This window comes from Danio rerio, chromosome 4 (assembly GCF_052040795.2).
Source record: "Danio rerio strain M-AB ecotype USA chromosome 4, GRCz13ab, whole genome shotgun sequence".
Taxonomy (NCBI): Eukaryota; Metazoa; Chordata; class Actinopteri; order Cypriniformes; family Danionidae; genus Danio; species Danio rerio.
Window position 1 is genome coordinate 38,213,031 of NC_141024.2, and position 25,624 is coordinate 38,238,654.

The window sequence follows — 25,624 nt, forward strand, 5'->3', positions numbered from 1 at the left end:
AAATAGCATCAGTAAAAATCACTCTGTGTCTAATAAAATATTCTAAGTTTGCCAGTTTTGTTTGTATAAAAATACCTCTTATGTTTTCCCATATGTTGTTCTCATTTGTTATCTTGTATTTTTGCATCCAGTATTCATTTGCCAAAGGTTTCTTAAAAACTGCATCCCTAAAAACACAATAAAAACTTTTCACAGTACATTCCTTAATCATTCAATTTCTCCCCTATTCTCACATACACTTCCATTCCATCAACGTCATCTTCTTTATTTTCAATTTTTTGAATCCATTCTTGAGGGATTGCAGTTTTAATTATTTCGTACTTATTTATTTCTTGTCTGCTATATTCTTCCTTTGCTTCTTCCATGGCATCAATAATGCATTGTACTGGTAAAAAACCTTCTTTAAACTCATATAAAATATCCCTTACTTTAACTATTCCTGCCACCCACCATTTCTTGAAAAAAAATCACTCCCTTGATTTAAAATGCAGTTGTTTAAGAAAAGAGGCTGATTTAAAATGTTCTCTCTCCCTAGAGGTTGAAAATGCACATTGTTTAAAAATTTGCCCCAAGCTCTTAACAATTCTTTTTAAAAGTTCGGCACCCTCTCCGCCATCCAGTGTTTTGTTTTCATCCATAAAATACTGTCCCCCAAATTAAAATTACCACATTTATTTAAAAAATATCCCACTGTTCCTTTCCACGTTGTGTCAGTTTCTTTGTCAAAGCACTTTTTTATTATTTTGACCCTCAAACTATTTTTTCTTTGCTCTACGTCCATCAACCCCAGTCCTCCCTTATCCACTTCCCCTATTAAAGTAGCATGTGCTATTTTTGCCGGTTTCCCCTCCCATGAAAAATCTAAAAAACATTTTCAGCCTTTTTTCTGCCCACATCGGCATTGCAGACACATATAAAATATACCACCATTTTGACACCATTAAAACATTTAACACTAAAACCTTCCCTTTTAATGTTAATGTCCTGTTTTTCCAGAATATTAATCTTTTCTCAATCCCTCCAAGCACTTCTTCCCACATTGTATCATCTGCTTTGTTACGTCTTACACAAGTCTAGGGGAAAATACAATGGACGCAACAATATTAATTTAAAGAGCACTAAACTGGGACCAGTCACAACACAACAACAACGAGTAAAGTTCCAAAAGTTTATTTACAAAACCAAACACACAATGTTAAGGAAGCTCTAGCTTCAGGAGTGGACTAAAGCCAAAATAACAAACAAAACAGGGTTCTGTCTGGGAGTAAAGCCTCTAAATAAACTACTAGAGCACAATGATGAAAATCAACAACAAAACTACACTGACTCCCTGACTGACCTCAAAACAGGAGAAAAAGTCCAACAAAAAGGAATGGCCGTCCACCTCCTTACTGCTTCCTGGGGGGAAAAAAAGCAAAAGAAAGAAATCAAAGTTTAAACTGTGGTTCTGCTCTTAGCCACAACACAGAATAAGTACCAATCATACACAAATTGCATCTCAAATCACAACAGTTCAACAGCTTTAATTCAACTAAAACCCAGCTAGTGCTCTGGAGAAAGGTTCCTCTCTAGCTCCTTTCTCAGCATCCAAGTGTTTGGCCTGTGTTTTTATCCCCTCTCACGTCTCCATAGTAAGTGCACACAGCTGTGGGAAGTAATCAGCAACCTGCTTGAAACTCAGGAGGGGAGGAGTCAAGGCAACAAAAGAAGAACAGGGAAAAAGACATTTGACACAATATAAACAAAAATAACTTTAAACTACGTCTCTCAACGTAACACTCCCACCCATAAGTTACAAACAATTCCAACAAAAAAAAATATATATATTTTTATAATTGTTTGTAAACCTATGAACCAGCTACTTGTGACATTGTCCTACTGGTCTACACTATATACTCTAGAAAGAGCACCAGCAACAACATTTTTGGCTCCTTTCCAATGTTTAATATCCAAATTGTATTCCTGAACAATTAACGCCCACCGCATTAGTCGTTGGTTTGAATTACGCATTCTGGATAAGAATACTAAGGGGTTATGATCAGTATACACCACCACTGGATTACAACTACCACCCAAGTAGACCTTAAAGTGTTGCAAACCCAACAGCAAGGCTAGAGTTTCCTTTTCAATGGTACTGTAGCGCTGTTGACATTTTGTCAATTTCTTGGAGAAGAAACTCACAGGATGTTCTACACCAGTGGGGTCTTCTTGGAGAAGTACAGCCCCTACTCCAGAATTACTTGCATCCACCTGCAACTTGAATGGAAGGGAGAAATTTGGAGCAGACAGCACAGGAGCATGGCACAAAAGGTCTTTTGCAGCATTAAATGCATTAACACAGCCCACATCCCAAATGAACTTTTTAGAAGTGCTGAGGAGGTCTGTCAGTTGAGCAACTACAGAAGCAAAGTTTTTGCAAAAACTTCTGTAGTAGCCAACCATACCCAAGAATCTTCTTAGCTCCCGTTTGTTGGTGGGGACAGGAAAATCAAGTATGGCAGCAACTTTTCCTTCAACTGGCTTTACTTGTGCTTGGCCCACCTGTTGTCCAAGGTAAGTAACTACAGCCTTTGCAAACTCACATTTCACCAAGTTTAAAGTCAATGAAGCATCAGACAACTTTGTAAAAACTTGGTCAAGGGTGTTTAGATGATCTTCCCACTCGTCTGAATAGACCACCACATCATCTAAGTAAACTTCACAGTTGGCAACTTCTGACAATACACGCTGCATTAAACGCTGGAAGGTTGCAGGTGCATTACGCATTCCAAAGGCCATCACAGAATACTGGAGGAAATTGTCAGGGGTGACAAAAGCTGATATCTCTGAAGCTCGAGGTGTCAACGGCACCTGCCAATAACCTTTTAACAAGTCAAGCTTGGTGACATAGCAAGCAGAGCCAACCCGGTCCACACAGTCCTCCATCCGAGGTAGCGGGAAGGAATCTGGTTTGGTGATATTATTTACCTTCCGGTAGGCAGTGCAAAAGCGGAAAGATAAATCAGCCTTGGGGACAAGTAAACATGGAGAGCTCCAAGGGCTCTGGCTGGGAGTTGCAAAACCATGCTGTAACAAGTAGTCAACTTCCCTCCTCATCACATCTCGTTTGAAAGGATTGACACGATAGGGATTTTGCTTGATGGGTAGAAATTCACCTACATCAATGTCATGCATGAGTATGGTGGTTTGACTTGGAACATCAGAGAACAGATTGGGATACTTGTTTGAGCTCCACTATACTTGAACGCTGGTGCTGGGGCAACTAATCAAGTTGGTAGTCCAAGTTAGCAAGTATCGCAGAATTATTCAATCGCATAGCTGACATTCGGTCCTCATTCACAATCAGATCATCCTCTGGGGAAATGTATGCTGCAGTCAACACTGTAGGAACTGTAGTTAAGGTGCCAGGGTTAAGTGGTTCTTGTGCAGTGTCACTTACGATGTAGGATTTCAACATATTTATGTGACACACTCTAGTTTTCTTTCTACGGTCTGGTGTAGAGATGACATAATTGGTTTCACTCAGCTTCTTTTCGACAGTATATGGTCCAGTAAACCTCGCCTGCAGGGCTGTACCAGGTATTGGAAGCAAAACTAAAACCAAGTCTCCAGGCAGGAAGTTACGTTTCACACTCTTCTTATATCGACATTTCATCTTGGATTGTGAATTAATCAAGTGAGTCTTGGCCACATCACAAGCCTTGTGTAGTCGTTCACGAAAGGTGCTAACATAGTCTAAGATGTTATTAGACTCTGGGCTTTTTGACAAAAACTGCTCACTTAACAGCTTCAGAGGCCCACGGATGGTGTGTCCAAAAAAAAGGTCTGCAGGGCTGAATCCTAAGGATTCCTGTACAGTTTCTCTAACTGCGAACAGCAACAAGGGCAAACCTTCATCCCAATCCCTTCCGGTTCTCCTACAATATGCACGCAACATTGACTTTAAGGTTTGATGAAAACGTTCCAACGCTCCCTGTGACTCTGGGTGGTATGCACTGGACAGCTGATTAGTAACTCCCAATTCTTTACAAATTTGAGTGAATAATTTAGAAGTGAAATTAGTACCTCGATCAGTTTGGATGACTTTTGGCAATCCAAATGTTGAGCAGAACTTAACAATCTCCTTCACTATTGCCTTGGCTTTAAGAGATCTCAGTGGAATAGCCTCTGGGAATCGAGTGGCTGTGCACATCAGGGTCAGAATGTATTGATGTCCAGACTTCGACTTTGGTAGGGGGCCAACACAATCCAGAATCAGTCGTTCAAATGGTTCCCCTACGGCTGGAATTGGATGTAGCGGAGCAGATGGGATGGTTTGGTTAGGTTTTCCTGCAATTTGACACACATGACACTGTTTACAGAACTTTGACACACTTGATTTAAGTCCTGGCCAAAAGAAATATCGAGAAATGCGTTTGAAGGTCTTGTTAACACCAAGATGTCCAGAAAGAGAATGCTCATGGGCAAGCTGCAACACAAAAGATCGGTAAGTAGAGGGCAGAACAACCTGATAGATTGCTAAAGCATCATCCACATCATGATCCTTCCAGCGACGCATTAAAACATCATCTTCCCACATGAAAAAGATACGTGCATCACACTGCTCGCCTGGTTCGATGGCAGCTTCCACACAGGACTTAAGAGATGGATCAGACCTCTGAGATGCAGTCAAGTGTTCTTTATCCATTTTTAATGTCTCCACCTTAGAATCAGAGTTCAGCAAATCATTAGACACAGACTCAGGTTTAATCAATGAACATTCCATAGATTCAACTGTGGGATTGAGGAATGAGTCAGCCAAGTCTATGACTTCCTTCCATTTTTGGCTCTGTGCTCGAGTCACTACACAAGCAGGAAATGCAGAAGGGTACTGGATAGCAACATCAGATTCAAGTGACATATCTGGTTTATCCACAACAATTGGACAAGGGAAAACTTTACCACCCGCCAAGTCATTCCCCAGGATAAGGCTTACTCCTTCCACAGGCAGTTCAGCTCGTACTCCAAGAGGAATGGTGCCTGTAACCAAATCAGACTTTAGATGAACTGTATGTAATGGAACTTTTACACATCCCAATTCGATACCTCTGACTAACACATCAGTTCCGGCATACGTTTCTGGTGAAAATGGCAAAGCATCAGCTAGAATAAATGATTGCGAGGCTCCAGTATCTCTCAGAATTAAGATGGATTTGCCAATAGAGTCTTTGCTAAGGGAAACAGTACCATTGAAAAGGAAAGGTTCATAACCTGTATTTAGGATGGAACTGGTATCAGGAACTGATACTGATTGAGCAAAAGCCACACCCTTAGATTTTGCAGTAGCGTTCTTCTGCTTCCAGGCTTTACAATCGGAAATCAGATGATTTGAATCAAGACAGTAGAAACAAACACGCTTGTTACCAGAACGCTTCACTTCTGTTTTACGGCCTTTCTCTGGTATATCTCTTACATTGTTAGAGACCTCTTTCCCTGATTCAGGATCAAAGAACTGCCGCCTAGACTGACGTGAAGATGAAAAAACAGTCTTATGGGTCAACACAAATTCATCAGCTACCACAGCTGCTTCAGAGAGTGTACTCACTTTCTGCTCATTCAGATGAACCACAAGTGATTCAGGTGCACTATTTTTAAATTCCTCCAATAAAAAGAGCTCCTGCAATTCCTCAAGGTTTGTAACCTTACTAGAAAGACACCATTTTTCAAAAAGAGCCTTCTTTTCTCGTGCAAACTCTACATATGTCTGTCTGGCTGATTTCATTAATGTTCGAAAGCGTTGCCTATATGCTTCTGGCACCAATTCATAAGCTCTCAACACAGCTGCTTTTACAATCTCATAATCAAGAGACTGTTCAATAGAAAGTGACGAACATACTTCTTGTGCTTTACCTACTAAATTGCATTGCAAAAGCAACCCCCACATATCTTTTGGCCATCCCAGCTTTTTAGCAATACGTTCAAAGGCAGTAAAATAAGAGTCTACCTCTGCTTCTCTAAAAGGTGGAACAAGCTTAACATACTTCACAACATCAAAATTGGCTTGGGTATCATTACCTGAATCAAAATTAACAGTGCTAGACTGCAACTGTGAACTACTCAGCATTGGTGTAGAGGGAGCTCTAGTACAGGGGCGAGGAATAGGCTTAATGCGTAAAGCTTCTAACTCAAGCGTTTTCAACTTAATGTCTCGGTCAGCTTCAACTTCAATTGTATGCAGATGCACTAACTGGAGCTCACGTTCTTGTTTTTTTAACTCCAACTCAAGCTCTTTCAATTTAACAGCAATCATAGGATCTAATGGGGATTCAGCAGACAACACAGCTTCTGAAGCAGAGATTTTACCCTCATCTCCCCCTTCATCAAAAACATTTGCCTGTGATTCATCTGGCAAAATACCTGCAGCGATTAGCTCATTATACAGCTCCTCTTTTATCAATTGCTTGGTAGTTTCTCGGGTCACTGAAATATTAAAGAAATCAGCAATCAGTAACAGATCTTTTTTTCTGCATCGATTAAAAACATCTGTAGATGGAGCAAGTGTAAATTCGGTCAAATCAAATTCCATTGCGTGTCCACACACACACACACACACACACACACACACACTCTTCCACACCAAAAAAAAAAAAAAGCAGCCAAAGCGTTCTACTCAACACCGTATGCAAGATACAAGAATACAAATAGGTGTGATAATGGGAGATTCACCAATCCAGATAAACTACTGCAACAACCAAAAATTCGTCCAAAAAAAATTTTTTAGTGAACGAGCCCCCAATAATATGTTACGTCTTACACAAGTCTAGGGGAAAATACAATGGACGCAACAATATTAATTTGAAGAGCACTAAACTGGGACCAGTCACAACACAACGAGTAAAGTTCCAAAAGTTTATTTACAAAACCAAACACACAATGTGTTAAGGAAGCTCTAGCTTCAGGAGTGGACTAAAGCCAAAATAACAAACAAAACAGGGTTCTGTCTGGGAGTAAAGCCTCTAAATAAACTACTAGAAAACAATGATGAAAATCAACAACAAAACTACACTGACTCCCTGACTGACCTCAAAACAGGAGAAAAAGTCCAACAAAAAGGAATGGCCGTCCACCTCCTTACTGCTTCCTGGGGGGGAAAAAGCAAAAGAAAGAAATCAAAGTTTAAACTGTGGTACTGCTCTTAGCCACAACACAGAACAAGTACCAATCATACACAAGTTGCATCTCAAATCACAACAGTTCAACAGCTTTAATTCAACTAAAACCCAGCTAGTGCTCTGGAGAAAGGTTCCTCTCTAGCTCCTTTCTCAGCATCCAAGTGTTTGGCCTGTGTTTTTATCCCCTCTCACGTCTCCATAGTAAGTGCACACAGCTGTGGGAAGTAATCAGCAACCTGCTTGAAACTCAGGAGGGGAGGAGTCAAGGCAACAAAAGAAGAACAGGGAAAAAGACATTTGACACAATATAAACAAAAATAACTTTAAACTACGTCTTTCAATGTAACAGCTTTCTTTTCATCCTTCCCCATTTAAACTCCTAAAATCTTGATTTCTTTAGTTTCTTTAAAAGTGAACAGCTCTGCTAAATTCCCTACCTCTGCTAATGTCATGTATTCTGTTTTACTTTCATTTATTTTTGCTCCTGATCCTCGACAGTATTTCTGCACTATTTGCATCGCTTTCTTTACACTTTCGATATCTTTCATTAAAAGAGTTGTATCATCTGCCTATTGGAATATTTTTGTTTCTTGTCCATCAAGTCCTATTCCCTTTATCTCCTCATCTTGTTTTATCATTAATCCCAAGGGTTCTGCCACTAATGAATATAAAAGAGCTGATAGCGGACACCCTTGTCTGATCGATCATGTGATGTTCACATTTTTTGTTAAAAAACCATTACATTTAATTCTTGTTGATGCCCCTTTGTATAAAATAGCAATCCATTTTTTAAAATTCTCCCCAAATCCAAAACTCTGTAAAATATCAAATAAAAAACTGTGCTCAACTCTATCGAATGCCTTTTCAAAATCCAAGCTAATTAAAAAGCCTCTTTTTTTTCTTTTCGTTCATGTATCTTATTGTGTCTTTAATGCTAATTGTTGTGTCCGCTATGTCTCTTCCCTTTACTCCAAATACCTGGTTTGTTTTTATTATACTAGGCATTATTTCTTTTAGTCTGTTGGCTAAAACTTTAGATAAAATTTTTAAATCTGTATTTAGCATTGTTATTGGTCTGTAATTCTTTAAATCATTTTTTCCTCCTTTCCTTTTATATATCAATTTCATTAATCCCATTCCCATTCTTACATTTAATTCTCCTTCCTTAAAAATCTCCTCATATACCTCTTTTAAAATTCCAGTTAAAATATCTTTAAAAACTATATAAAACTCATTCCCCAACCCATCTATTCCTGGACTTTTATTTTTATTTAACTCGTTAATTGCTCTTTTTATTTCTTCCTCGTTTATTTGTTCATCACATTCCTTTTTTTCTATCTCTCCTGCTGTTGTTTTAATTTGTTTTAGTAATTCTGCTTTGTCCTCCTCTATCACACCTTCTGCACTAAATAACTTGTCATAGTAATTTTTAATTTCTTCCAATATTCCATCATTTGTTTCTACAACTACCCCATCATCTATTTTACTTCATTAAATGTTTTGGCTTTACTTCAACGAGAATTCTACCACTAAACCACCAATGCTGATATGCTTATACTGCTGTCCTAGTGGGGTGTGATTTCTGCAAGGCTGTTACCCAGAGCTGGATGAGTAGCAACACAAAATAGGATTTGCATTGGCTGGGAATCTGACCCGGGTCTCCCGCGTGGCAGGCGAGGATTCTACCAGTGAACCACCAATGCTGATATGCTCATACTGCTGTCCTAGTTGGGTGTGATTGCTGCAAGGCTGTTACCCAGAGCTGGAAAAGTAGCAACACAAAACAGGAATTGCATTGGCCGGGAATCGGACCCGGGTCTCCCGCATGGGAGGCGAGAATTCTACCACTGAACCACCAATGCTGATATGCTCTTACTACTGTCCTAGTGGGGTGTGATTGCTGCAAGGCTGTTACCCAGAGCTGGATGAGTAGCAACACAAAACAGGATTTGCATTGGCCGGGAATTGGACCCAGGTCTCCCGCGTGGCAGGCGAGAATTCTACCACTGAACCACCAATGCTGATATGCTCAATTGTTTGTCCTAGTGGGGTGTGATTGCTGCAAGGCTGTTACCCAGAGCTGGAAGATTAGCAACACAAAACAGGATTTGCATTGGCCAGGAAACGTACTCGGGTCTCCCGGGTGGCAGGCAAGAATTCTACCAGTGAACCACCAATGCTGATATGTTCTTACGGCTGTCCTAGTGATGTGTGATTGCTGCAAGGCTGTTACCCAGAGCTGGAAGAGTAGCAAAACAAAACAGGATTTGTAATGGCTGGGAATCGGAGCCGGGTCTCCCGCGTGGCAGGCGAGAATTCTACCAGTGAACCACCAATGCTGATATGCTCATACATCTTTCCTAGTGGGGTGTGATTGCTGCAAGGCTGTTACCCAGAGCTGGAAGATTAGCAACACAAAAAAAGGAATTGCATTGGCTGGGAATCGGACCCGGCTCTCCCGCGTGGGAGGCGAGAATTCTAGCACTGAACCACCAATGCTGATATGCTCATTCTGCTGTCCTAGTGGGTTGTGATTGCTGCAAGGCTGTTACCCAGAGCTGGAAGAGTAGCGACACAAAAGAGAAATTGCATTGGCTGGGAATCGGACACATGACTCCCACGTGGCAGACGAGAATACTACCACTAAACCACCAATGCTCATATGCTCAAACACATTTCCTAGTGGGGTGTGATTGCTGCAAGGCTGTTACCCAGAGCTGGAAGAGAAGCAACACAAAAAAGGAACTGCGTTGGCCAGGAATCGGACCCGGGTCTCCTGCGTGGGACGCGAGAATTCTACCACTAAACCACCATTGCTGATATGCTCATACTGATGTCCTAGTGGGGTGTGATTGCTGCAAGGCTGTTACCCAGAGCTGGAAGATTAGCAAAACAAAACAGGATTTGTATTGGGCGGAAATCGGACCCAGGTCTCCCACGTGGGAGGCGAGATTTCTACCACTGAACCACCAATGCTGATATGCTCATAGAGTTGACCTAGTGGGGTGTCATTGCTGCAAGGCTGTTACCCAGAGCTGGAAGAGTAGCAACACAAAACAGCAATTGCATTGGCCGGGAATCGGACCCGGGTCTCCCACGTGGGAGGCGAGAATTCTACCACTGAACCACCAATGCTGATATGTCCTTACGGCTGTCCTAGTGATGTGTGATTGCTGCAAGGCTGTTACCCAGAGCAGGAAGAGTAGCAACACAAAACAGGAACTGCGTTGGCCGGGAATCAGACCCGGGTCCCCTGCGTGGGACACGAGAATTCTACCACTAAACCACCATTGCTGATATGGTCATACTGCTGTCCTAGTGTGTTGTGATTACTGCAAGGCTGTTACCCAGAGCTGGAAGAGTAGTAACACAAAAGAGAAATTGCATTGGCTGGGAATCGGACCCATGTCTCCCACGTGCCAGGCGAGAATACTACCACTGAACCACCAATGCTCATATGCTCAAACACATTTCCTAGTGGGGTGTGATTGCTGCAAGGCTGTTACCCAGAGCTGGAAGAGAAGCAACACAAAACAGGAACTGCGTTGGCCGGGAATCAGACCCGGGTCCCCTGCGTGGGACACGAGAATTCTACCACTAAACCACCATTGCTGATATGGTCATACTGCTGTCCTAGTGGGGTGTGATTGCTGCAAGGCTGTTACCCAGAGCTGGCTGAGTAGCAACACAAAACAGGAATCGCATTGGCCGGGATTCAGACCCGGGTCTCCCGCGTGGCAGGCGAGAATTCTACCACTGAACCACCAATGCTGATATGCTCGATTTTCTGTCCTAGTGGGGTGTGATTGCTGCAAGGCTGTTACCCAGAGCTGGAAGATTAGCAACACAAAACAGGATGTGCATTGGCCAGGAATCATACTCGGGTCTCCCGCGTGGCAGGCAACAATTCTACCACTGAACCACCAATTTTGATATGCTCATACTGCTCTCCTAGTTGGGTGTGATTGCTGCAAGGCTGTTACCCAGAGCTGGAAGAGTAGCAACACAAAACAGGAATTTCATTGGTTGGAAAATGGACACGGATCTCCCGCATCACAAATGGGAATTTTACCACAAAACCACCAACGCTGATATGCTCACACTGCTGTCCTAGTGTGTTGTGATTGCTGCAAGGCTGTTACCCAGAGCTGGAAGAGTATCAACACAAAACAGGATTTGCATTGGCCGGGAATTGGACCCAGGTCCCCCGCGTGGCAGGCGAGAATTCTACCACTGAACCACCAATGCTGATATGCTCATATATCCGTCCTAGTGGGGTGTGATTGCTGCAAGGCTGTTACGCAGAGCTGGAAGAGTAGCAACACAAAAAAGGATTTGCATTGGCCAGGAATAGCACCTGGACCTCCCGCATGGCAGGTGAGAATTCTACCACTGAACCACCAATGCTGATATGCTCATAGAGTTGTCCTAGTTGGGTGTGATTGCTGCAAGGCTGTTACCCAGAGCTGGAAGAGTAGCAACACGAAACAGGAATTGCATTGGCCGGGAATCAGATCGGGTCTCCCACATGGGAGGTGAGAATTCTACCACTGAACCACCAATGCTGATGTGGTCTTATGGCTGTCCTAGTGGGGTGTGATTGCTGCAAGGCTGTTACCCAGAGCTGGAAGAGTAGCAACACAAAACAGGATTTGCATTTGCCGGGAATTGGACCCGGGTCTCCCGCGTGGCAGGCGAGATTTCTACCACTGAACCACCAATGCTGATATGCTCAAACACCTGTCGTAGTGGGGTGTGATTGCTGCAAGGCTGTTACCCAGAGCTGGAAGATCAGCAACACCAAACAGGAATTGCATTGGCCGGGAATCAGACCCGGCTCTCCCACGTGGCAGGCGAGATTTCTACCACTGAACCACCAAAGCTGATATGCTCATACAGCTGTCCTAGTGGGTTTTGATTGCTGCAAGGCTGTTACCCAGAGCTGGAAGAGTAGCAACACAAAAGAAAAGTTGCATTGGCTGGGAATCGGACCCATGTCTCCCACGTGGCAGGCAAGAATACCACCACTGAACCACCAATGCTAATATGCTCAAACATCTGTCCTAGTGGGGTGTGATTGCTGCTAGCCTGTTACCAAGAGCTGGAAGAGAAGCAACACAAAACATGAATTGCGTTGGTCGGGAATCGGACCCGGGTCTCCTGCATGGCAGGCGAGAATTCTACCACTGATCCACCAATGCTGATATGCTCATATTGCTGTCCTAGTGGGTTGTGATTGCTGCAAGGCTGTAACCCAGAGCTGGAAGAGTAGCAACACAAAACAGGATTTGCTTTGGCCAGGAATCGGACCCAGGTCTCCCGCGTGGCAGGCGAGAATTCTACCACTGAACCACCAATGCTGACATGTTCACACTGCTCTCCTAGTGGGGTGTGATTGCTGCAAGGCTGGTACCCAGACCTGGAAGAGTGGCAACACAAAACAGGATTTGCATTGGCCAAGAATCCGACCCGTGTCTCCCACGTGGCAGGTGAGAATTCTACCACTGAACCACCAATGCTGATATGCTCGATTGTCTGTCCTAGTGGGGTGTGATTGCTGCAAGGCTGTTACTCAGAGCTGGAAGATTAGCAACACAAAACAGGAATTGCATTGGCCGGGAATCAGACCCGAGTCTTCCACGTGGGAGGCGAGAATTCTACCACTGAACCACCAATGCTGATTTGTTCTTACGGCTGTCCTAGTGATGTGTGATTGCTGCAAGGCTGTTACCCAGAGCTGGAAGAGTAGCAACACAAAACAGGAAATGCATTGGCCGGGAATCGAACCAGGGTCTCCCGCGTGGCAGGCGAGAATTCTACCTCTGAACCACCAATGCTTATATGCTCATACATGTGTCCTAGTGGGGTGTGATTGCTGCAAGGCTGTTACCCAGAGCTGGAAGATTAGCAACACAAAAAAGGAATTGCATTGGCCGGGAATCGGACCCGGCTCTCCCGCGTGGGAGGCGAGAATTCTACCACTGAATCACCAATGCTGATATGCTCAAACTGCTGTCCTAGTGGGTTGTGATTGCTGCAAGGCTGTTACCCAGAGCTGGAAGAGTAGCAACACAAAAGAGAAATTGCATTGGCTGGGAATCAGTTTCAGTTTCCTTTATTTATTGTCATTCAAATCATCACAATAGAATTGTAATGCAGAACGAAATTACGTTGCAACAGACCCAACAAGAACATAAAAAACATCACTATAAAAACACTATAAAATCCTTACATGATAAATAAGCTTTTAGAATTCCATAAAATCTAAAAAATATAATTATATAAGATATAATCCATTTTTAAAAATCTCTGAAGAGAATAACCTAATACTCAAATACCTATTTCACCATTTGTTGTAATATTAACAATTTATGCTAGTTTAACAAATTTATTATTTAACACTAGCTTTCAACAATGCTTAAGAAATGGTATTATTTAAAAGTCTTATAATGACAGGATAAAAACTATCTCGAAACCGCACTGATTTGCTCCTCAGACTTCTGTAACGCCTGCCTGATGGCATGAGTGAGAGCAGGCTATGACCAGGGTGGGTTGGATCCCCTAAAATGTTATTTGCCCTAGACAGACAACGGCGTTGGTAAAGTTCCTCGATAGATGTCATTTTGACTCCAACAGACCTTTCAGCTGACTTTATGATCCTCTTAATGGTGTTCTTATCAGACACACTGCTATTCTCATACCAAAGGGAGATGCCATTTGTAAGAACACTCTCAACAGCTCCTCTGTAAAAAGTTGTGAGGATTGATTGGCTGAGATGTGCTCTTTTCAACCTTCTCAGAAAGTGCAGTCGCTGGTGCGCTTTCTTCGCAAGACAAGTGGTATGGAGAGACCAAGTCAGGTTATTTGTAACATGGACCCCCAGGAATTTTATCTGCTGAACAGTCTCCACAGCAGTGTTATTAATATATACAGGGGAATAAGTGGGGCGTTTCTTTCTGAAGTCGATCACCAACTCCTTAGTTTTATCAACATTCAGAACTAAATTGTTATCGCAGCACCACTTTGTGAAGAGCTTTACTTCCTCCATAAAGTTAACCTCCACTCCACAGCTGCCCTGTCCTGACCTATTCATGCATCTCTAAGGACCGAGCTGTCCCGGGAGAAGCTTGCTAATATACAGAATTGGACTCAAGGCCTTCTGGGCGTTCAAAGCATTTGCAGACCTGGACAGATTTGTCCAGCCCATCACCCCCTTGTGCTGGAAAAGGGATTCATTCTCCCTATGAGCTATCAACCAAGGCTGAACCTGGACGGGGGCGTCCCGCGAGTCACTTTTAACACTCAAGGCAGGGATAGTTTGTCCCAATTGGAACGTAGCCAAGGCAGAACCTGGACGAGGGCATCCCACGTGACACTTTTAACACACAAGTTAGGGCTAATCTGTCCCAATCGGAACGTAGCCAAGGCAGGACCTGGACGCAGCAGGCATACAGCGTTGAACTAAGAAGACAGGGCTCATTTTTGTCCCCACTGAATTTACTTTTACCACACAGATAATAAATAAAAGGAATAATGAAGACACTGAACACCATTTGACCGTTAAGTTGTACAATATTTATTCAGGACGATTCAGAGTCTTCTGTTTGTTCGAGCGGGCGAGCGCCCTGGCTTTTCCCTTTGGCAGGGCGCCATGGCAGCGTCCTCCTGCTGGTTCCCTCCTGGAAAAGAGACACATAAAGGGAAGTTAGCCAATGCCATACGTTCTGCTGTCCACGCCAAAGAGAATGTGATTTTTACCAGGGGAGAGACGGAAGTCTCTGTCCTCTTGCGCCCTTTCCGCGGGGGGCTTTCAGTGCCCGCTGCCTCCCCATCCTCCTCCTCCTCCTCCTCCTCCACCAGGGCCCTTTCAAAGAGTCTGCGGCGCTCGCGTGCTTGGAGAGGTCCGAGGTGAAGTGCGTAGAACTTATCTGAGGTTGAAGTGTCATGGCACATGAATTGCGCCACCTTGCGGCGATCCTCTGAAGAGTGTGCATTCTTTGCCTGCGTCGGAGAGAGACAGAAGCTTGATTAGGATAGAAGCCGCCGCTGGTAGTTACAGGGGCGTCACAATGCCTACTCACATGAGTCGCGATCGCAGTGCGTACGTCAGTAAAGGTGGGTTTGCCTGGAAGGCCCATACTGAGCCAAGCAGACTGAAAGTACTTGTTCAGGGTCCGACAAGGACTGGCTCTGGAAGTGAAAAAGAAATAGGTAGCCTGGCTCCCTCCGGGGAGACCAGCCCGCAGCGCCAAAAACCTGCGGAACCAGCTGTATTCCTCCCTGTTTAGGGACAGCTGAGCCGCCCCAAAGGCTCTGTTTGTTTTGTGAGTGGTAATCTGCCATCAGAGAACAAGCAGTGAGTGAGTGAGTGAGTGAGTGAGTGAGAGAGCATGCTACTGGTGACCCCCACCTTACTTGCGCCATACTCACGTTAATGACATAAGCAGACTCGTCTGGGCTTCTGGAGGCCTCTTCAACCTCCTGGATTGTGAGATTCTGGAAGACTCCACAGCGGTGCCCAGAGATGGAGGTTAGGTAGCCAGTCAGAAAGCCATAGAAGCGCCACTGTTGCCTAGTGCTTGGGTTGGATTCGAGGCTATCTGGTGAAGGACATTAGACAGATTAGACCACCGACGGTTCTATTTCCTTTCTGGGTCACCAACAGCTCTTGGCTGCTGGTGACTTGTTCTCCGGGGCGCCAGCAGCTCAAACAACAGCTGCTGGTGGCCCGGAGAGGAATTGTGCGTTTCTTCTTCAGGGGCACCAGCAGTTCATGGACTGCTGGTGCCCCTGAAGAAGAAACGCACAATTCCTCTCCGGGCCACCAGCAGCTGTTGGTTCATCCAGCCACGTCGGTCTGCCCCCCTTCCCCCCCGAATGAGTACCATTCGCGGGGGAGAGGGGCAGACAGACGTGGCTGGATGAACCAAGGGCTGTTGGTGCCCCGGAAGAACGAACAGGGGGAATCGCTGGAACGGCGGAAGGGCTTGCTTACCTAGCAGGGCGGGAATTTTCCTCCCAGCGGTCCGGTGACAGCGCACCAGGCTGGCCTTGGGGATCAGTCGGCTTTCCTTCGCCTGCTTGGTCCTTACCTCGTGCACGACGACACGCCGGCGTATGCCGCGGATGAGGGCTCTGACCTCCCTTCGAATCAGAACCAGAGCCGTGCTGGAGAGCTGACAGGCGGCCGGCGGCGTCTCCGAGAGGTAGTCTAGGAACTGAGCCACGTTCTTCAGGTAGTGCTGCCTGGTGGGCTCGGCCATGCGCGTCTGACCTAGCCGGGCGGCCCACGCTCGGATTCGGGCTGGTTGGTTGAGGAAGAGGAAGTCCCCTGGCTCCGCGGTGCCCCTGGCCATGTAACCAAGGAAGGCTTTGATTCTCCCCAGCTTCGAAGTGACGTTGTTCCGCAGGCGGGGGGTGGGCTCGCTGCCCAGTTGGTACCCTTCGAACTCCCCCAAGAGAAGGTCTGTGGAACGAGCACAACCAAGAGTCAACTTCCCCGAAGGCACACAGCCAGCAGAGCGACAGTGACGTGCCTGAAATATACTCAACTCAGCGCGGGGACGTGGTCCGGGAACGGGTAGGGTTCCAAAGCCTCCGGAGGCTCGGGGGGCGTCGGACCTCCGGCCGCGCCTCGCCCGGGAGCCGGTGGTGCAGGAGGCGACCTGGTTCTCCTCGCCCGCTTCCTCCTCCTTCTCCCCCCTTCTCCCTTCCTCAGCTCCCGGTAGAGGCGTGTGATCTGGAGCAGGGTGGACCGCATCTTGGTAACCTGTTTCCCCAGGTCCGTGAGCTGAGCCTGTATGCGCTCGGTGGCGCGCCTGCAGCCGCGGTCGGCGCACGGGCGGCCGGCCTCTGGGTCCTCCGAGTCCCGCTCCCCCTCGGAGGACGATGCTAGCTGGGACACGACAGGGATTGCAGGCTGGGTGGACCTCAGCCACTGCAACTCCCGAGCTACTTTCCGGCGTTTCGCCCTCCCCATAGCCTCTTTCCTTCCCGAGGTCGAGAGCTCCGCGTGCTGCCTCAAGTGCCTGTCTAGGCGGGCTGGCGTCCGGCGACATCCCGGGACCGGGCACGGTGTCTTCCGCGTGTCCACGCGGCCGGCGGCCAGCGCGAGAAGCAGCCGCTTCTCGTCCGAGTTGGCCACCTTGTGAACGGCCGTCAGGTGAGGCGCAAGCCGGCTGTAGACGTTGAAGCATAGGGCACATTCAGCCATGACCGTGCCAGAGCCAATGCAGAGGGGGAAAGGGGCCCGCACGCCACGTGCGGCGGTTAATAAGCGGCCGGAGGCGGCGTCCACTTCCGCGTCATGACGTTGGTGGACCCGTATTTCTTAAAGGGGAAGGACACCCCCCCGCACCAGGAGGTGTAAGCCGATGCCCTACGGAGATCCATTCGGTTCAAGCCTTCTTTTGTTACGACTTCTCAAGTAGGGGGGAGAGGGGTGTCCACCTCACTCCCTTCCCCCCTTTTCAAAGGAACCAGAGGGGGTGTCCCGTTAAACAATTCACCCCACCGCCCCTTCATCGTTGCCCCGGTCAGCGGTTCGACACCTCTCTCTCTTGTCACGACTCGAGTTGGGGAAGGGGTGTCCCACCTCACTCCCTATCCCCCCCTTCATTTTGCTGTTCTGGCCAGCGGGAGCTTTTCCACAGCCATTCACGTTCACTTTTTCCACCCCAAAAAGGGGATTGATTGTTTGAGCCCCATCGGGGGGGGGACAGCTCCACACGCGCCAGCCGCGGGAGCTTTTGTGACCTGCTACAACCAACATGGGATACGCACCAACCATCGAAAGGGGGGTCCAGACAGCCCGTAACCCCGGCACCACTGACCCTGGCACGTTTCACCTCGCCGGAGTCCACTAGCTTCCCCTCCCAACCAACCACCCTCACTCCCCCGGGAGCAGGGTAGGCGGGGTGGGGGTCAGCCGGGAGCCAGCAAGGATAAACCCAGGGGGTGGGCGGCGTTGCGGGCGGACGGACGGGATGCAGACGCACACACTCGGGCGGGGGTAGAATCGAAGCCCACACCAGCTCGTTCCCTACGCTGCCCCTGGGGCCTCGATTCACGGCGCCGGGTGACTCGACCGAACCCACCGAACATCCCCCAGCCCTCGCAGGGCGAGGGGCGTGGGGCGGGGGCACGGGCCGAGTATCGGCGCGGGGGAAACGGAGTCCAGGGGGGCGGGCTGGCGGGCAGGCTGAGCAGCAGACAAGCTCTGGGTCATTTAGCCAGACGGGCCATCTGGGTCCTTTACCCACAGATCGGGGCGGGAAGGGGGGGCGCTGTGTGCGGAGGGACACCCCCACGCCTCCCTGATAGAGCGCCCAGGACGGGGAGGATCTGCCACACCCATAGAGGCCGACCCCATTGGTGCTTTGGGGGGCCTGGGTGGGGGCCTAGCCCCTGGGGCGCCACACTAGCTCCTATCGATCAGTCACCGTGGGGTCTGGCGACTGGACTGCCAGAGACTAAGTCCATATTTTTTCGCCTTTCCCGAAACCCTGATGGCAGGTCAGAGATTGTGGGTGTCGGGCAAAAACCTCCAGGCGCGGGACGTCCCGACAAGCAGGCCGGGAAGGGTGGTCTCCCGTCGGGCATGGTTTGGTGGGCTCGGGCCTGGGTCTAACCAAAGCCCCGGTGAGCGCCAGGCATAACGTATTCCTGTTGGACCTTTGGCGCTAGATGCGTAAAGATGTGCCGCTGGTGAACCATTGATGGAGCCGCTGGTGAACCATTGATGGGGCCTCTGAGATCCAGCGTTGGGGAGGCCTGTGCCCCGCGCGCTCTGCCCGGGGTACACGCACCCTTCTTGGGGAGCGAGCCCGGCCCCTCTCCCTGGCCTGGGGCCTATGAGATCCAGCGTTGGGGAGGCCTGTGCCCCGCGCGCTCTGCCCGGGGTACACGCACCCTTCTTGGGGAGCGAGCCCGGCCCCTCTCCCTGGCCTGGGGCCTATGAGATCCAGCGGTGGGGGGGGCCTGTGCCTTGCGCGCTCTGCCCGAGGTACACGCACCCTTCTTGGGGAGCGAGCCCGGCCCCTCTCCCTGGCCTGGGGCCTATGAGATCCAGCGGTGGGGGGGGCCTGTGCCTTGCGCGCTCTGCCCGAGGCACACGCACCCTTCTTGGGGAGCGAGCCCGGCCCCTCTCCCTGGCCTGGGGCCTCTGAGATCCAGCGTTGGGGAGGCCTGTGCCCCGCGCGCTCTGCCCGGGGTACACGCACCCTTCTTGGGGAGCGAGCCCGGCCCCTCTCCCTGGCCTGGGGCCTATGAGATCCAGCGGTGGGGGGGGCCTGTGCCTTGCGCGCTCTGCCCGAGGTACACGCACCCTTCTTGGGGAGCGAGCCCGGCCCCTCTCCCTGGCCTGGGGCCTATGAGATCCAGCGGTGGGGGGGGCCTGTGCCTTGCGCGCTCTGCCCGAGGCACACGCACCCTTCTTGGGGAGCGAGCCCGGCCCCTCTCCCTGGCCTGGGGCCTCTGAGATCCAGCGTTGGGGAGGCCTGTGCCCCGCGCGCTCTGCCCGGGGTACACGCACCCTTCTTGGGGAGCGAGCCCGGCCCCTCTCCCTGGCCTGGGGCCTATGAGATCCAGCGTTGGGGAGGCCTGTGCCCCGCGCGCTCTGCCCGGGGTACACGCACCCTTCTTGGGGAGCGAGCCCGGCCCCTCTCCCTGGCCTGGGGCCTATGAGATCCAGCGGTGGGGGGGGCCTGTGCCTTGCGCGCTCTGCCCGAGGTACACGCACCCTTCTTGGGGAGCGAGCCCGGCCCCTCTCCCTGGCCTGGGGCCTATGAGATCCAGCGGTGGGGGGGGCCTGTGCCTTGCGCGCTCTGCCCGAGGCACACGCACCCTTCTTGGGGAGCGAGCCCGGCCCCTCTCCCTGGCCTGGGGCCTCTGAGATCCAGCGGTGGGGGGGGCCTGTGCCTTGCGCGCTCTGCCCGAGGCACACGCACCCTTCTTGGGGAGCGAGCCCGGCCCCTCTCCCTGGCCTGGGGCCTCTGAGATCCAGCGTTGGGGAGGCCTGTGCCCCGCGCGCTCTGCCCGGGGTACACGCACCCTTCTTGGGGAGCGAGCCCGGCCCCTCTCCCTGGCCTGGGGCCTATGAGATCCAGCGTTGGGGAGGCCTGTGCCCCGCGCGCTCTGCCCGGGGTACACGCACCCTTCTTGGGGAGCGAGCCCGGCCCCTCTCCCTGGCCTGGGGCCTATGAGATCCAGCGTTGGGGAGGCCTGTGCCCCGCGCGCTCTGCCCGGGGTACACGCACCCTTCTTGGGGAGCGAGCCCGGCCCCTCTCCCTGGCCTGGGGCCTATGAGATCCAGCGGTGGGGGGGGCCTGTGCCTTGCGCGCTCTGCCCGAGGTACACGCACCCTTCTTGGGGAGCGAGCCCGGCCCCTCTCCCTGGCCTGGGGCCTCTGAGATCCAGCGTTGGGGAGGCCTGTGCCCCGCGCGCTCTGCCCGGGGTACACGCACCCTTCTTGGGGAGCGAGCCCGGCCCCTCTCCCTGGCCTGGGGCCTATGAGATCCAGCGTTGGGGAGGCCTGTGCCCCGCGCGCTCTGCCCGGGGTACACGCACCCTTCTTGGGGAGCGAGCCCGGCCCCTCTCCCTGGCCTGGGGCCTATGAGATCCAGCGGTGGGGGGGGCCTGTGCCTTGCGCGCTCTGCCCGAGGTACACGCACCCTTCTTGGGGAGCGAGCCCGGCCCCTCTCCCTGGCCTGGGGCCTATGAGATCCAGCGGTGGGGGGGGCCTGTGCCTTGCGCGCTCTGCCCGAGGCACACGCACCCTTCTTGGGGAGCGAGCCCGGCCCCTCTCCCTGGCCTGGGGCCTCTGAGATCCAGCGTTGGGGGGGGGGCCGTGCCCTGCACGCTCTGCCCGAGGTACACGCACTCTCCGGCGGCGAGCGCTGGTTCCAAAGGACCCCCTAGATTTGCACCTAATCACCAGCCGTGCCCGGGCACCCCACTATTAAGCCCGGGGACACTAACTCCTCCAAACCGCATGGATCAGACAGACGTGCTGCTGGTGACCCAACTGGCCAAGACGTACCGCTGGTGACCCAATCGGTCTTTGGGTTTGTGAATGGGTCACCACCGGCCCTGGGCTCCTGTATGGGGCACCAGCCGCACGTCGTTCTAGCCTCCGTCTGCGATGGGGTCTTATGTTTGCTGCGGGGTGACGGACGCTGGGAGACGGGTTAGCAGCTCAGAAATGGACCCTTGACTCCCGTGGACCCCCTAACTCCCATGGTGTTCAGACCACTGGCCTTGCCCGGATTTGAACGCTTGTTTTTGGGTTAGCTTTGCTGGCCAAGAGGCCTGGATCCTTGGAAGGACCAGGGCAGCAGTGCGCATTTGGTTTGCCCGGATTTGAACGCTTGTTTTTGGGGTTAGCTTTGCTGGCCAAGAGGCCTGGATCCTTGGAAGGACCAGGGCAGCAGTGCGCATTTGGTTTGCCCGGATTTGAACGCTTGTTTTGGGGCAACGGGGCCCTCGTTAGACCCCTGGTTCGTTCAACCGCGAAATCGAAAATTGCACTAAGTCCTTCTTTTGAGTCTGTTATCGAAACCTCGACGGCAGGTCAGCGAAACCCAGGGACGCGCTACCACCCCCTCCAGGCGCGGGTCATGCCGGAGAGAGTGGTCTCTTTCCGGGCATGGCTTGGTGAGCTCTCCCCCCTGGTCCAACGAACGCCCCCGGTGAGCGCACTTAGGTCTCAGCTGGTGCGTAAATGGTGCCGCTGGTGAACCATTGGCCTCCGAGGCTTCATGTCACGCGCTCTCTGCCCAATACACCCTCACTTATCCCGGGCAAGCACTGATCACCAAAGACCCCCCCCTGGCTCTTTCTGACCCATCGCTTACCGTTGGTGACCCACATAGGCCTTTGCGCGCGGTGGCCTGCCATGGAACCCTGACTCCCATGGTGTTCAGACCACTGGCCTTGCCCGGATTTGAACGCTTGTTTTTGGGTTAGCTTTGCTGGTCAAGAGGCCTGGATCCTTGGTAGAACCAGGGCAGCAGTGCGCATTTGGTTTGCCCGGATTTGAACGCTTGTTTTTGGGTTAGCTTTGCTGGCCAAGAGGCCTGGATCCTTGGAAGGACCAGGGCAGCAGTGCGCATTTGGTTTGCCCGGATTTGAACGCTTGTTTTTGGGTTAGCTTTGCTGGCCAAGAGGCCTGGATCCTTGGAAGGACCAGGGCAGCAGTGCGCACTTGGTTTGCCCGGATTTGAACGCTTGTTTTGGGGTAGCTTTGCTGGCCATTGAGGCCTGGGTCCTTGGTAGGACCAGGGCAGCAGCGCCCACTTGGTTTGCCCGGATTTGAACGCTTGTTTTTGGGTTAGCTTTGCTGGCCAAGAGGCCTGGATCCTTGGAAGGACCAGGGCAGCAGTGCGCATTTGGTTTGCCCGGATTTGAACGCTTGTTTTTGGGTTAGCTTTGCTGGCCAAGAGGCCTGGATCCTTGGAAGGACCAGGGCAGCAGCGCCCACTTGGTTTGCCCGGATTTGAACGCTTGTTTTGGGTTAGCTTTGCTGGCCAAGAGGCCTGGATCCTTGGAAGGACCAGGGCAGCAGCGCCCACTTGGTTTGCCCGGATTTGAACGCTTGTTTTGGGTTAGCTTTGCTGGCCAAGAGGCCTGGATCCTTGGAAGGACCAGGGCAGCAGTGCCCACTTGGTTTGCCCGGGTTTGAACGCTTGTTTTGGGGCAACGGGGCCCTCGTTAGACCCCTGGTTCGTTCAACCGCGAAATCGAAAATTGCACTAAGTCCTTCTTTTGAGTCTGTTATCGAAACCTCGACGGCAGGTCAGCGAAACCCAGGGACGCGCTACCACCCCCTCCAGGCGCGGGTCATGCCGGAGAGAGTGGTCTCTTTCCGGGCATGGCTTGGTGAGCTCTCCCCCCTGGTCCAACGAACGCCCCCGGTGAGCGCACTTAGGTCTCAGCTGGTGCGTAAATGGTGCCGCTGGTGAACCATTGGCCTCCGAGGCTTCATGTCACGCGCTCTCTGCCCAATACACCCTCACTTATCCCGGGCAAGCACTGATCACCAAAGACCCCCCCCTGGCTCTTTCTGACCCATCGCTTACCGTTGGTGACCCACATAGGCCTTTGCGCGCGGTGGCCTGCCATGGAACCCTGACTCCCATGGTGTTCAGACCACTGGCCTTGCCCGGATTTGAACGCTTGTTTTTGGGTTAGCTTTGCTGGTCAAGAGGCCTGGATCCTTGGTAGAACCAGGGCAGCAGTGCGCATTTGGTTTGCCCGGATTTGAACGCTTGTTTTTGGGTTAGCTTTGCTGGCCAAGAGGCCTGGATCCTTGGAAGGACCAGGGCAGCAGTGCGCATTTGGTTTGCCCGGATTTGAACGCTTGTTTTTGGGTTAGCTTTGCTGGCCAAGAGGCCTGGATCCTTGGAAGGACCAGGGCAGCAGTGCGCACTTGGTTTGCCCGGATTTGAACGCTTGTTTTGGGGTAGCTTTGCTGGCCATTGAGGCCTGGGTCCTTGGTAGGACCAGGGCAGCAGCGCCCACTTGGTTTGCCCGGATTTGAACGCTTGTTTTTGGGTTAGCTTTGCTGGCCAAGAGGCCTGGATCCTTGGAAGGACCAGGGCAGCAGTGCGCATTTGGTTTGCCCGGATTTGAACGCTTGTTTTTGGGTTAGCTTTGCTGGCCAAGAGGCCTGGATCCTTGGAAGGACCAGGGCAGCAGCGCCCACTTGGTTTGCCCGGATTTGAACGCTTGTTTTGGGGTAGCTTTGCTGGCCAAGAGGCCTGGATCCTTGGAAGGACCAGGGCAGCAGTGCGCATTTGGTTTGCCCGGATTTGAACGCTTGTTTTTGGGTTAGCTTTGCTGGCCAAGAGGCCTGGATCCTTGGAAGGACCAGGGCAGCAGTGCGCACTTGGTTTGCCCGGATTTGAACGCTTGTTTTGGGGTAGCTTTGCTGGCCATTGAGGCCTGGGTCCTTGGAAGGACCAGGGCAGCAGTGCCCACTTGGTTTGCCCGGGTTTGAACGCTTGTTTTTGGGTTAGCTTTGCTGGCCAAGAGGCCTGGATCCTTGGAAGGACCAGGGCAGCAGCGCGCACTTGGTTTGCCCGGATTTGAACGCTTGTTTTGGGGTAGCTTTGCTGGCCATTGAGGCCTGGGTCCTTGGAAGGACCAGGGCAGCAGCGCCCACTTGGTTTGCCCGGATTTGAACGCTTGTTTTGGGTTAGCTTTGCTGGCCAAGAGGCCTGGATCCTTGGAAGGACCAGGGCAGCAGTGCGCATTTGGTTTGCCCGGATTTGAACGCTTGTTTTTGGGTTAGCTTTGCTGGCCAAGAGGCCTGGATCCTTGGAAGGACCAGGGCAGCAGTGCGCACTTGGTTTGCCCGGATTTGAACGCTTGTTTTGGGGTAGCTTTGCTGGCCATTGAGGCCTGGGTCCTTGGAAGGACCAGGGCAGCAGTGCCCACTTGGTTTGCCCGGGTTTGAACGCTTGTTTTTGGGTTAGCTTTGCTGGCCAAGAGGCCTGGATCCTTGGAAGGACCAGGGCAGCAGCGCGCATTTGGTTTGCCCGGATTTGAACGCTTGTTTTTGGGTTAGCTTTGCTGGCCAAGAGGCCTGGATCCTTGGAAGGACCAGGGCAGCAGTGCGCATTTGGTTTGCCCGGATTTGAACGCTTGTTTTTGGGGTTAGCTTTGCTGGCCAAGAGGCCTGGATCCTTGGAAGGACCAGGGCAGCAGTGCGCATTTGGTTTGCCCGGATTTGAACGCTTGTTTTTGGGTTAGCTTTGCTGGCCAAGAGGCCTGGATCCTTGGAAGGACCAGGGCAGCAGTGCGCATTTGGTTTGCCCGGGTTTGAACGCTTGTTTTGGGGCAACGGGGCCCTCGTTAGACCCCTGGTTCGTTCAACCGCGAAATCGAAAATTGCACTAAGTCCTTCATTTGAGTCTGTTATCGAAAACTCGACGGCAGGTCAGCGAAACCCAGGGACGCGCTACCCCCCCCTCCAGGCGCGGGTCATGCCGGAGAGAGTGGTCTCTATCCGGGCATGGCTTGGTGGGCTCTCCCCCTGGTCCAACCAACGCCCCCGGTGAGCTCATCCATAGCGTTTGCCAGCGGTCGTTCCAAAGACCCCCCCCGCTAGAGACCCACCATCCCCCAAATGAGTGTTAGTTGTTTCAAACAGCAAAAAAATAAAATCAATGCATTTCGTTTTCAAAATGATTTTTTTTTTACTTTCTCCCTGTAGTTCCTCTCATCATTATCCTGGATGAGACCCACTATTGTGGTGTCATCAGCATATTTAATAATGTGATTAGTGCTAAGTTTTGCACAACAATCATGGGTCATCAGAGTGTATAGCAGTGGACTCAAGACGCACCCCTGAGGGGAGCCTGTATTGAGCAGAGTGGTAGATGACGAAATACCCTCCACTCGCACAAACTGTGGCCTATTAGTCAGAAAGTCAAGAATCCAGTTCCGAAGAGGTGTATTCAGACCTAGAGATG

At 50.8% G+C, this 25,624-nt stretch overlaps 4 protein-coding genes and 3 non-coding genes across 10 annotated transcripts in view; all 7 read right to left on the minus strand.

Moving 5' to 3' along the window:
* Positions 1-25,624, minus strand: part of LOC137491105 (uncharacterized) — a 698,540-nt gene that overhangs the window by 504,333 nt on the left and 168,583 nt on the right. The window lies entirely within an intron of this gene.
* LOC147844857 (uncharacterized) lies at positions 906-8,901 on the minus strand. The gene is made up of 2 exons (XM_087248531.2): positions 4,066-8,901; positions 906-1,398 (listed from the first exon to the last, which is right to left on the minus strand). The coding sequence occupies exons 1-2, from the start codon at positions 6,563-6,565 to the stop codon at positions 1,286-1,288; spliced, it is 2,613 nt and encodes an 870-aa protein (XP_087104657.1). The 5' UTR covers positions 6,566-8,901; the 3' UTR covers positions 906-1,285.
* trnag-ccc (transfer RNA glycine (anticodon CCC)) lies at positions 8,943-9,013 on the minus strand. The gene has a single exon. It is a non-coding gene; the product is annotated as a tRNA-Gly (tRNA).
* Positions 10,216-10,286, minus strand: trnag-ccc (transfer RNA glycine (anticodon CCC)). The gene has a single exon. It is a non-coding gene; the product is annotated as a tRNA-Gly (tRNA).
* Positions 13,077-13,147, minus strand: trnag-ccc (transfer RNA glycine (anticodon CCC)). Its single transcript has one exon. It is a non-coding gene; the product is annotated as a tRNA-Gly (tRNA).
* LOC141375009 (uncharacterized) lies at positions 14,704-18,587 on the minus strand. Of its 3 annotated transcripts, XM_087248607.2 has the most exons (6): positions 16,704-18,587; positions 16,147-16,617; positions 15,582-15,751; positions 15,233-15,487; positions 14,910-15,152; positions 14,704-14,830 (listed from the first exon to the last, which is right to left on the minus strand). In XM_087248607.2, exons 1-6 carry the CDS (start codon positions 17,362-17,364, stop codon positions 14,732-14,734), a joined length of 1,899 nt encoding a protein of 632 aa, XP_087104733.1. In that variant the 5' UTR covers positions 17,365-18,587; the 3' UTR covers positions 14,704-14,731. The 3 variants fall into 3 exon arrangements, with proteins under 3 accessions (XP_087104733.1, XP_087104732.1, XP_087104731.1); XM_087248606.2 differs by having other exon boundaries at positions 14,704-15,152; XM_087248605.2 differs by having other exon boundaries at positions 14,910-15,487.
* LOC147844858 (uncharacterized) lies at positions 22,221-25,358 on the minus strand. 2 transcript variants are annotated; one of them, XR_015942580.1, is made up of 4 exons: positions 24,736-25,357; positions 24,313-24,643; positions 22,502-24,219; positions 22,221-22,409 (listed from the first exon to the last, which is right to left on the minus strand). XR_015942580.1 is itself a non-coding variant. In XM_088650411.1 (2 exons), exons 1-2 carry the CDS (start codon positions 24,677-24,679, stop codon positions 23,336-23,338), a joined length of 1,251 nt encoding a protein of 416 aa, XP_088506537.1. In that variant the 5' UTR covers positions 24,680-25,358; the 3' UTR covers positions 23,302-23,335. The 2 variants fall into 2 exon arrangements, 1 of the variants encoding a protein (XP_088506537.1); XM_088650411.1 differs by lacking the exon at positions 22,221-22,409 and having other exon boundaries at positions 23,302-24,219; positions 24,313-25,358.

Coding starts and splice junctions, on each gene's coding strand:
- LOC141375009 (XM_087248605.2), bottom strand. CDS start 17,364: ATGGCTGAATGTGCCCTATGCTTCAACGTCTACAGCCGGCTTGCGCCT. Junction 16,618..16,703: donor GGACCACGTCCCCGCGCTGA/GTTGAGTATATT, acceptor CTCGTTCCACAG/ACCTTCTCTTGGGGGAGTTC. Junction 15,488..15,581: donor AGTCTGCTTATGTCATTAAC/GTGAGTATGGCG, acceptor CTCTGATGGCAG/ATTACCACTCACAAAACAAA.
- LOC147844857 (XM_087248531.2), bottom strand. CDS start 6,565: ATGGAATTTGATTTGACCGAATTTACACTTGCTCCATCTACAGATGTT. Junction 1,399..4,065: donor AGTCATCCAAACTGATCGAG/GTACTAATTTCA, acceptor TTTTCCCCCCAG/GAAGCAGTAAGGAGGTGGAC.
- LOC147844858 (XM_088650411.1), bottom strand. CDS start 24,679: ATGCGCGCTGCTGCCCTGGTCCTTCCAAGGATCCAGGCCTCTTGGCCA. Junction 24,220..24,312: donor TTCAAATCCGGGCAAACCAA/GTGGGCGCTGCT, acceptor GGGCAAACCAAG/TGCGCGCTGCTGCCCTGGTC.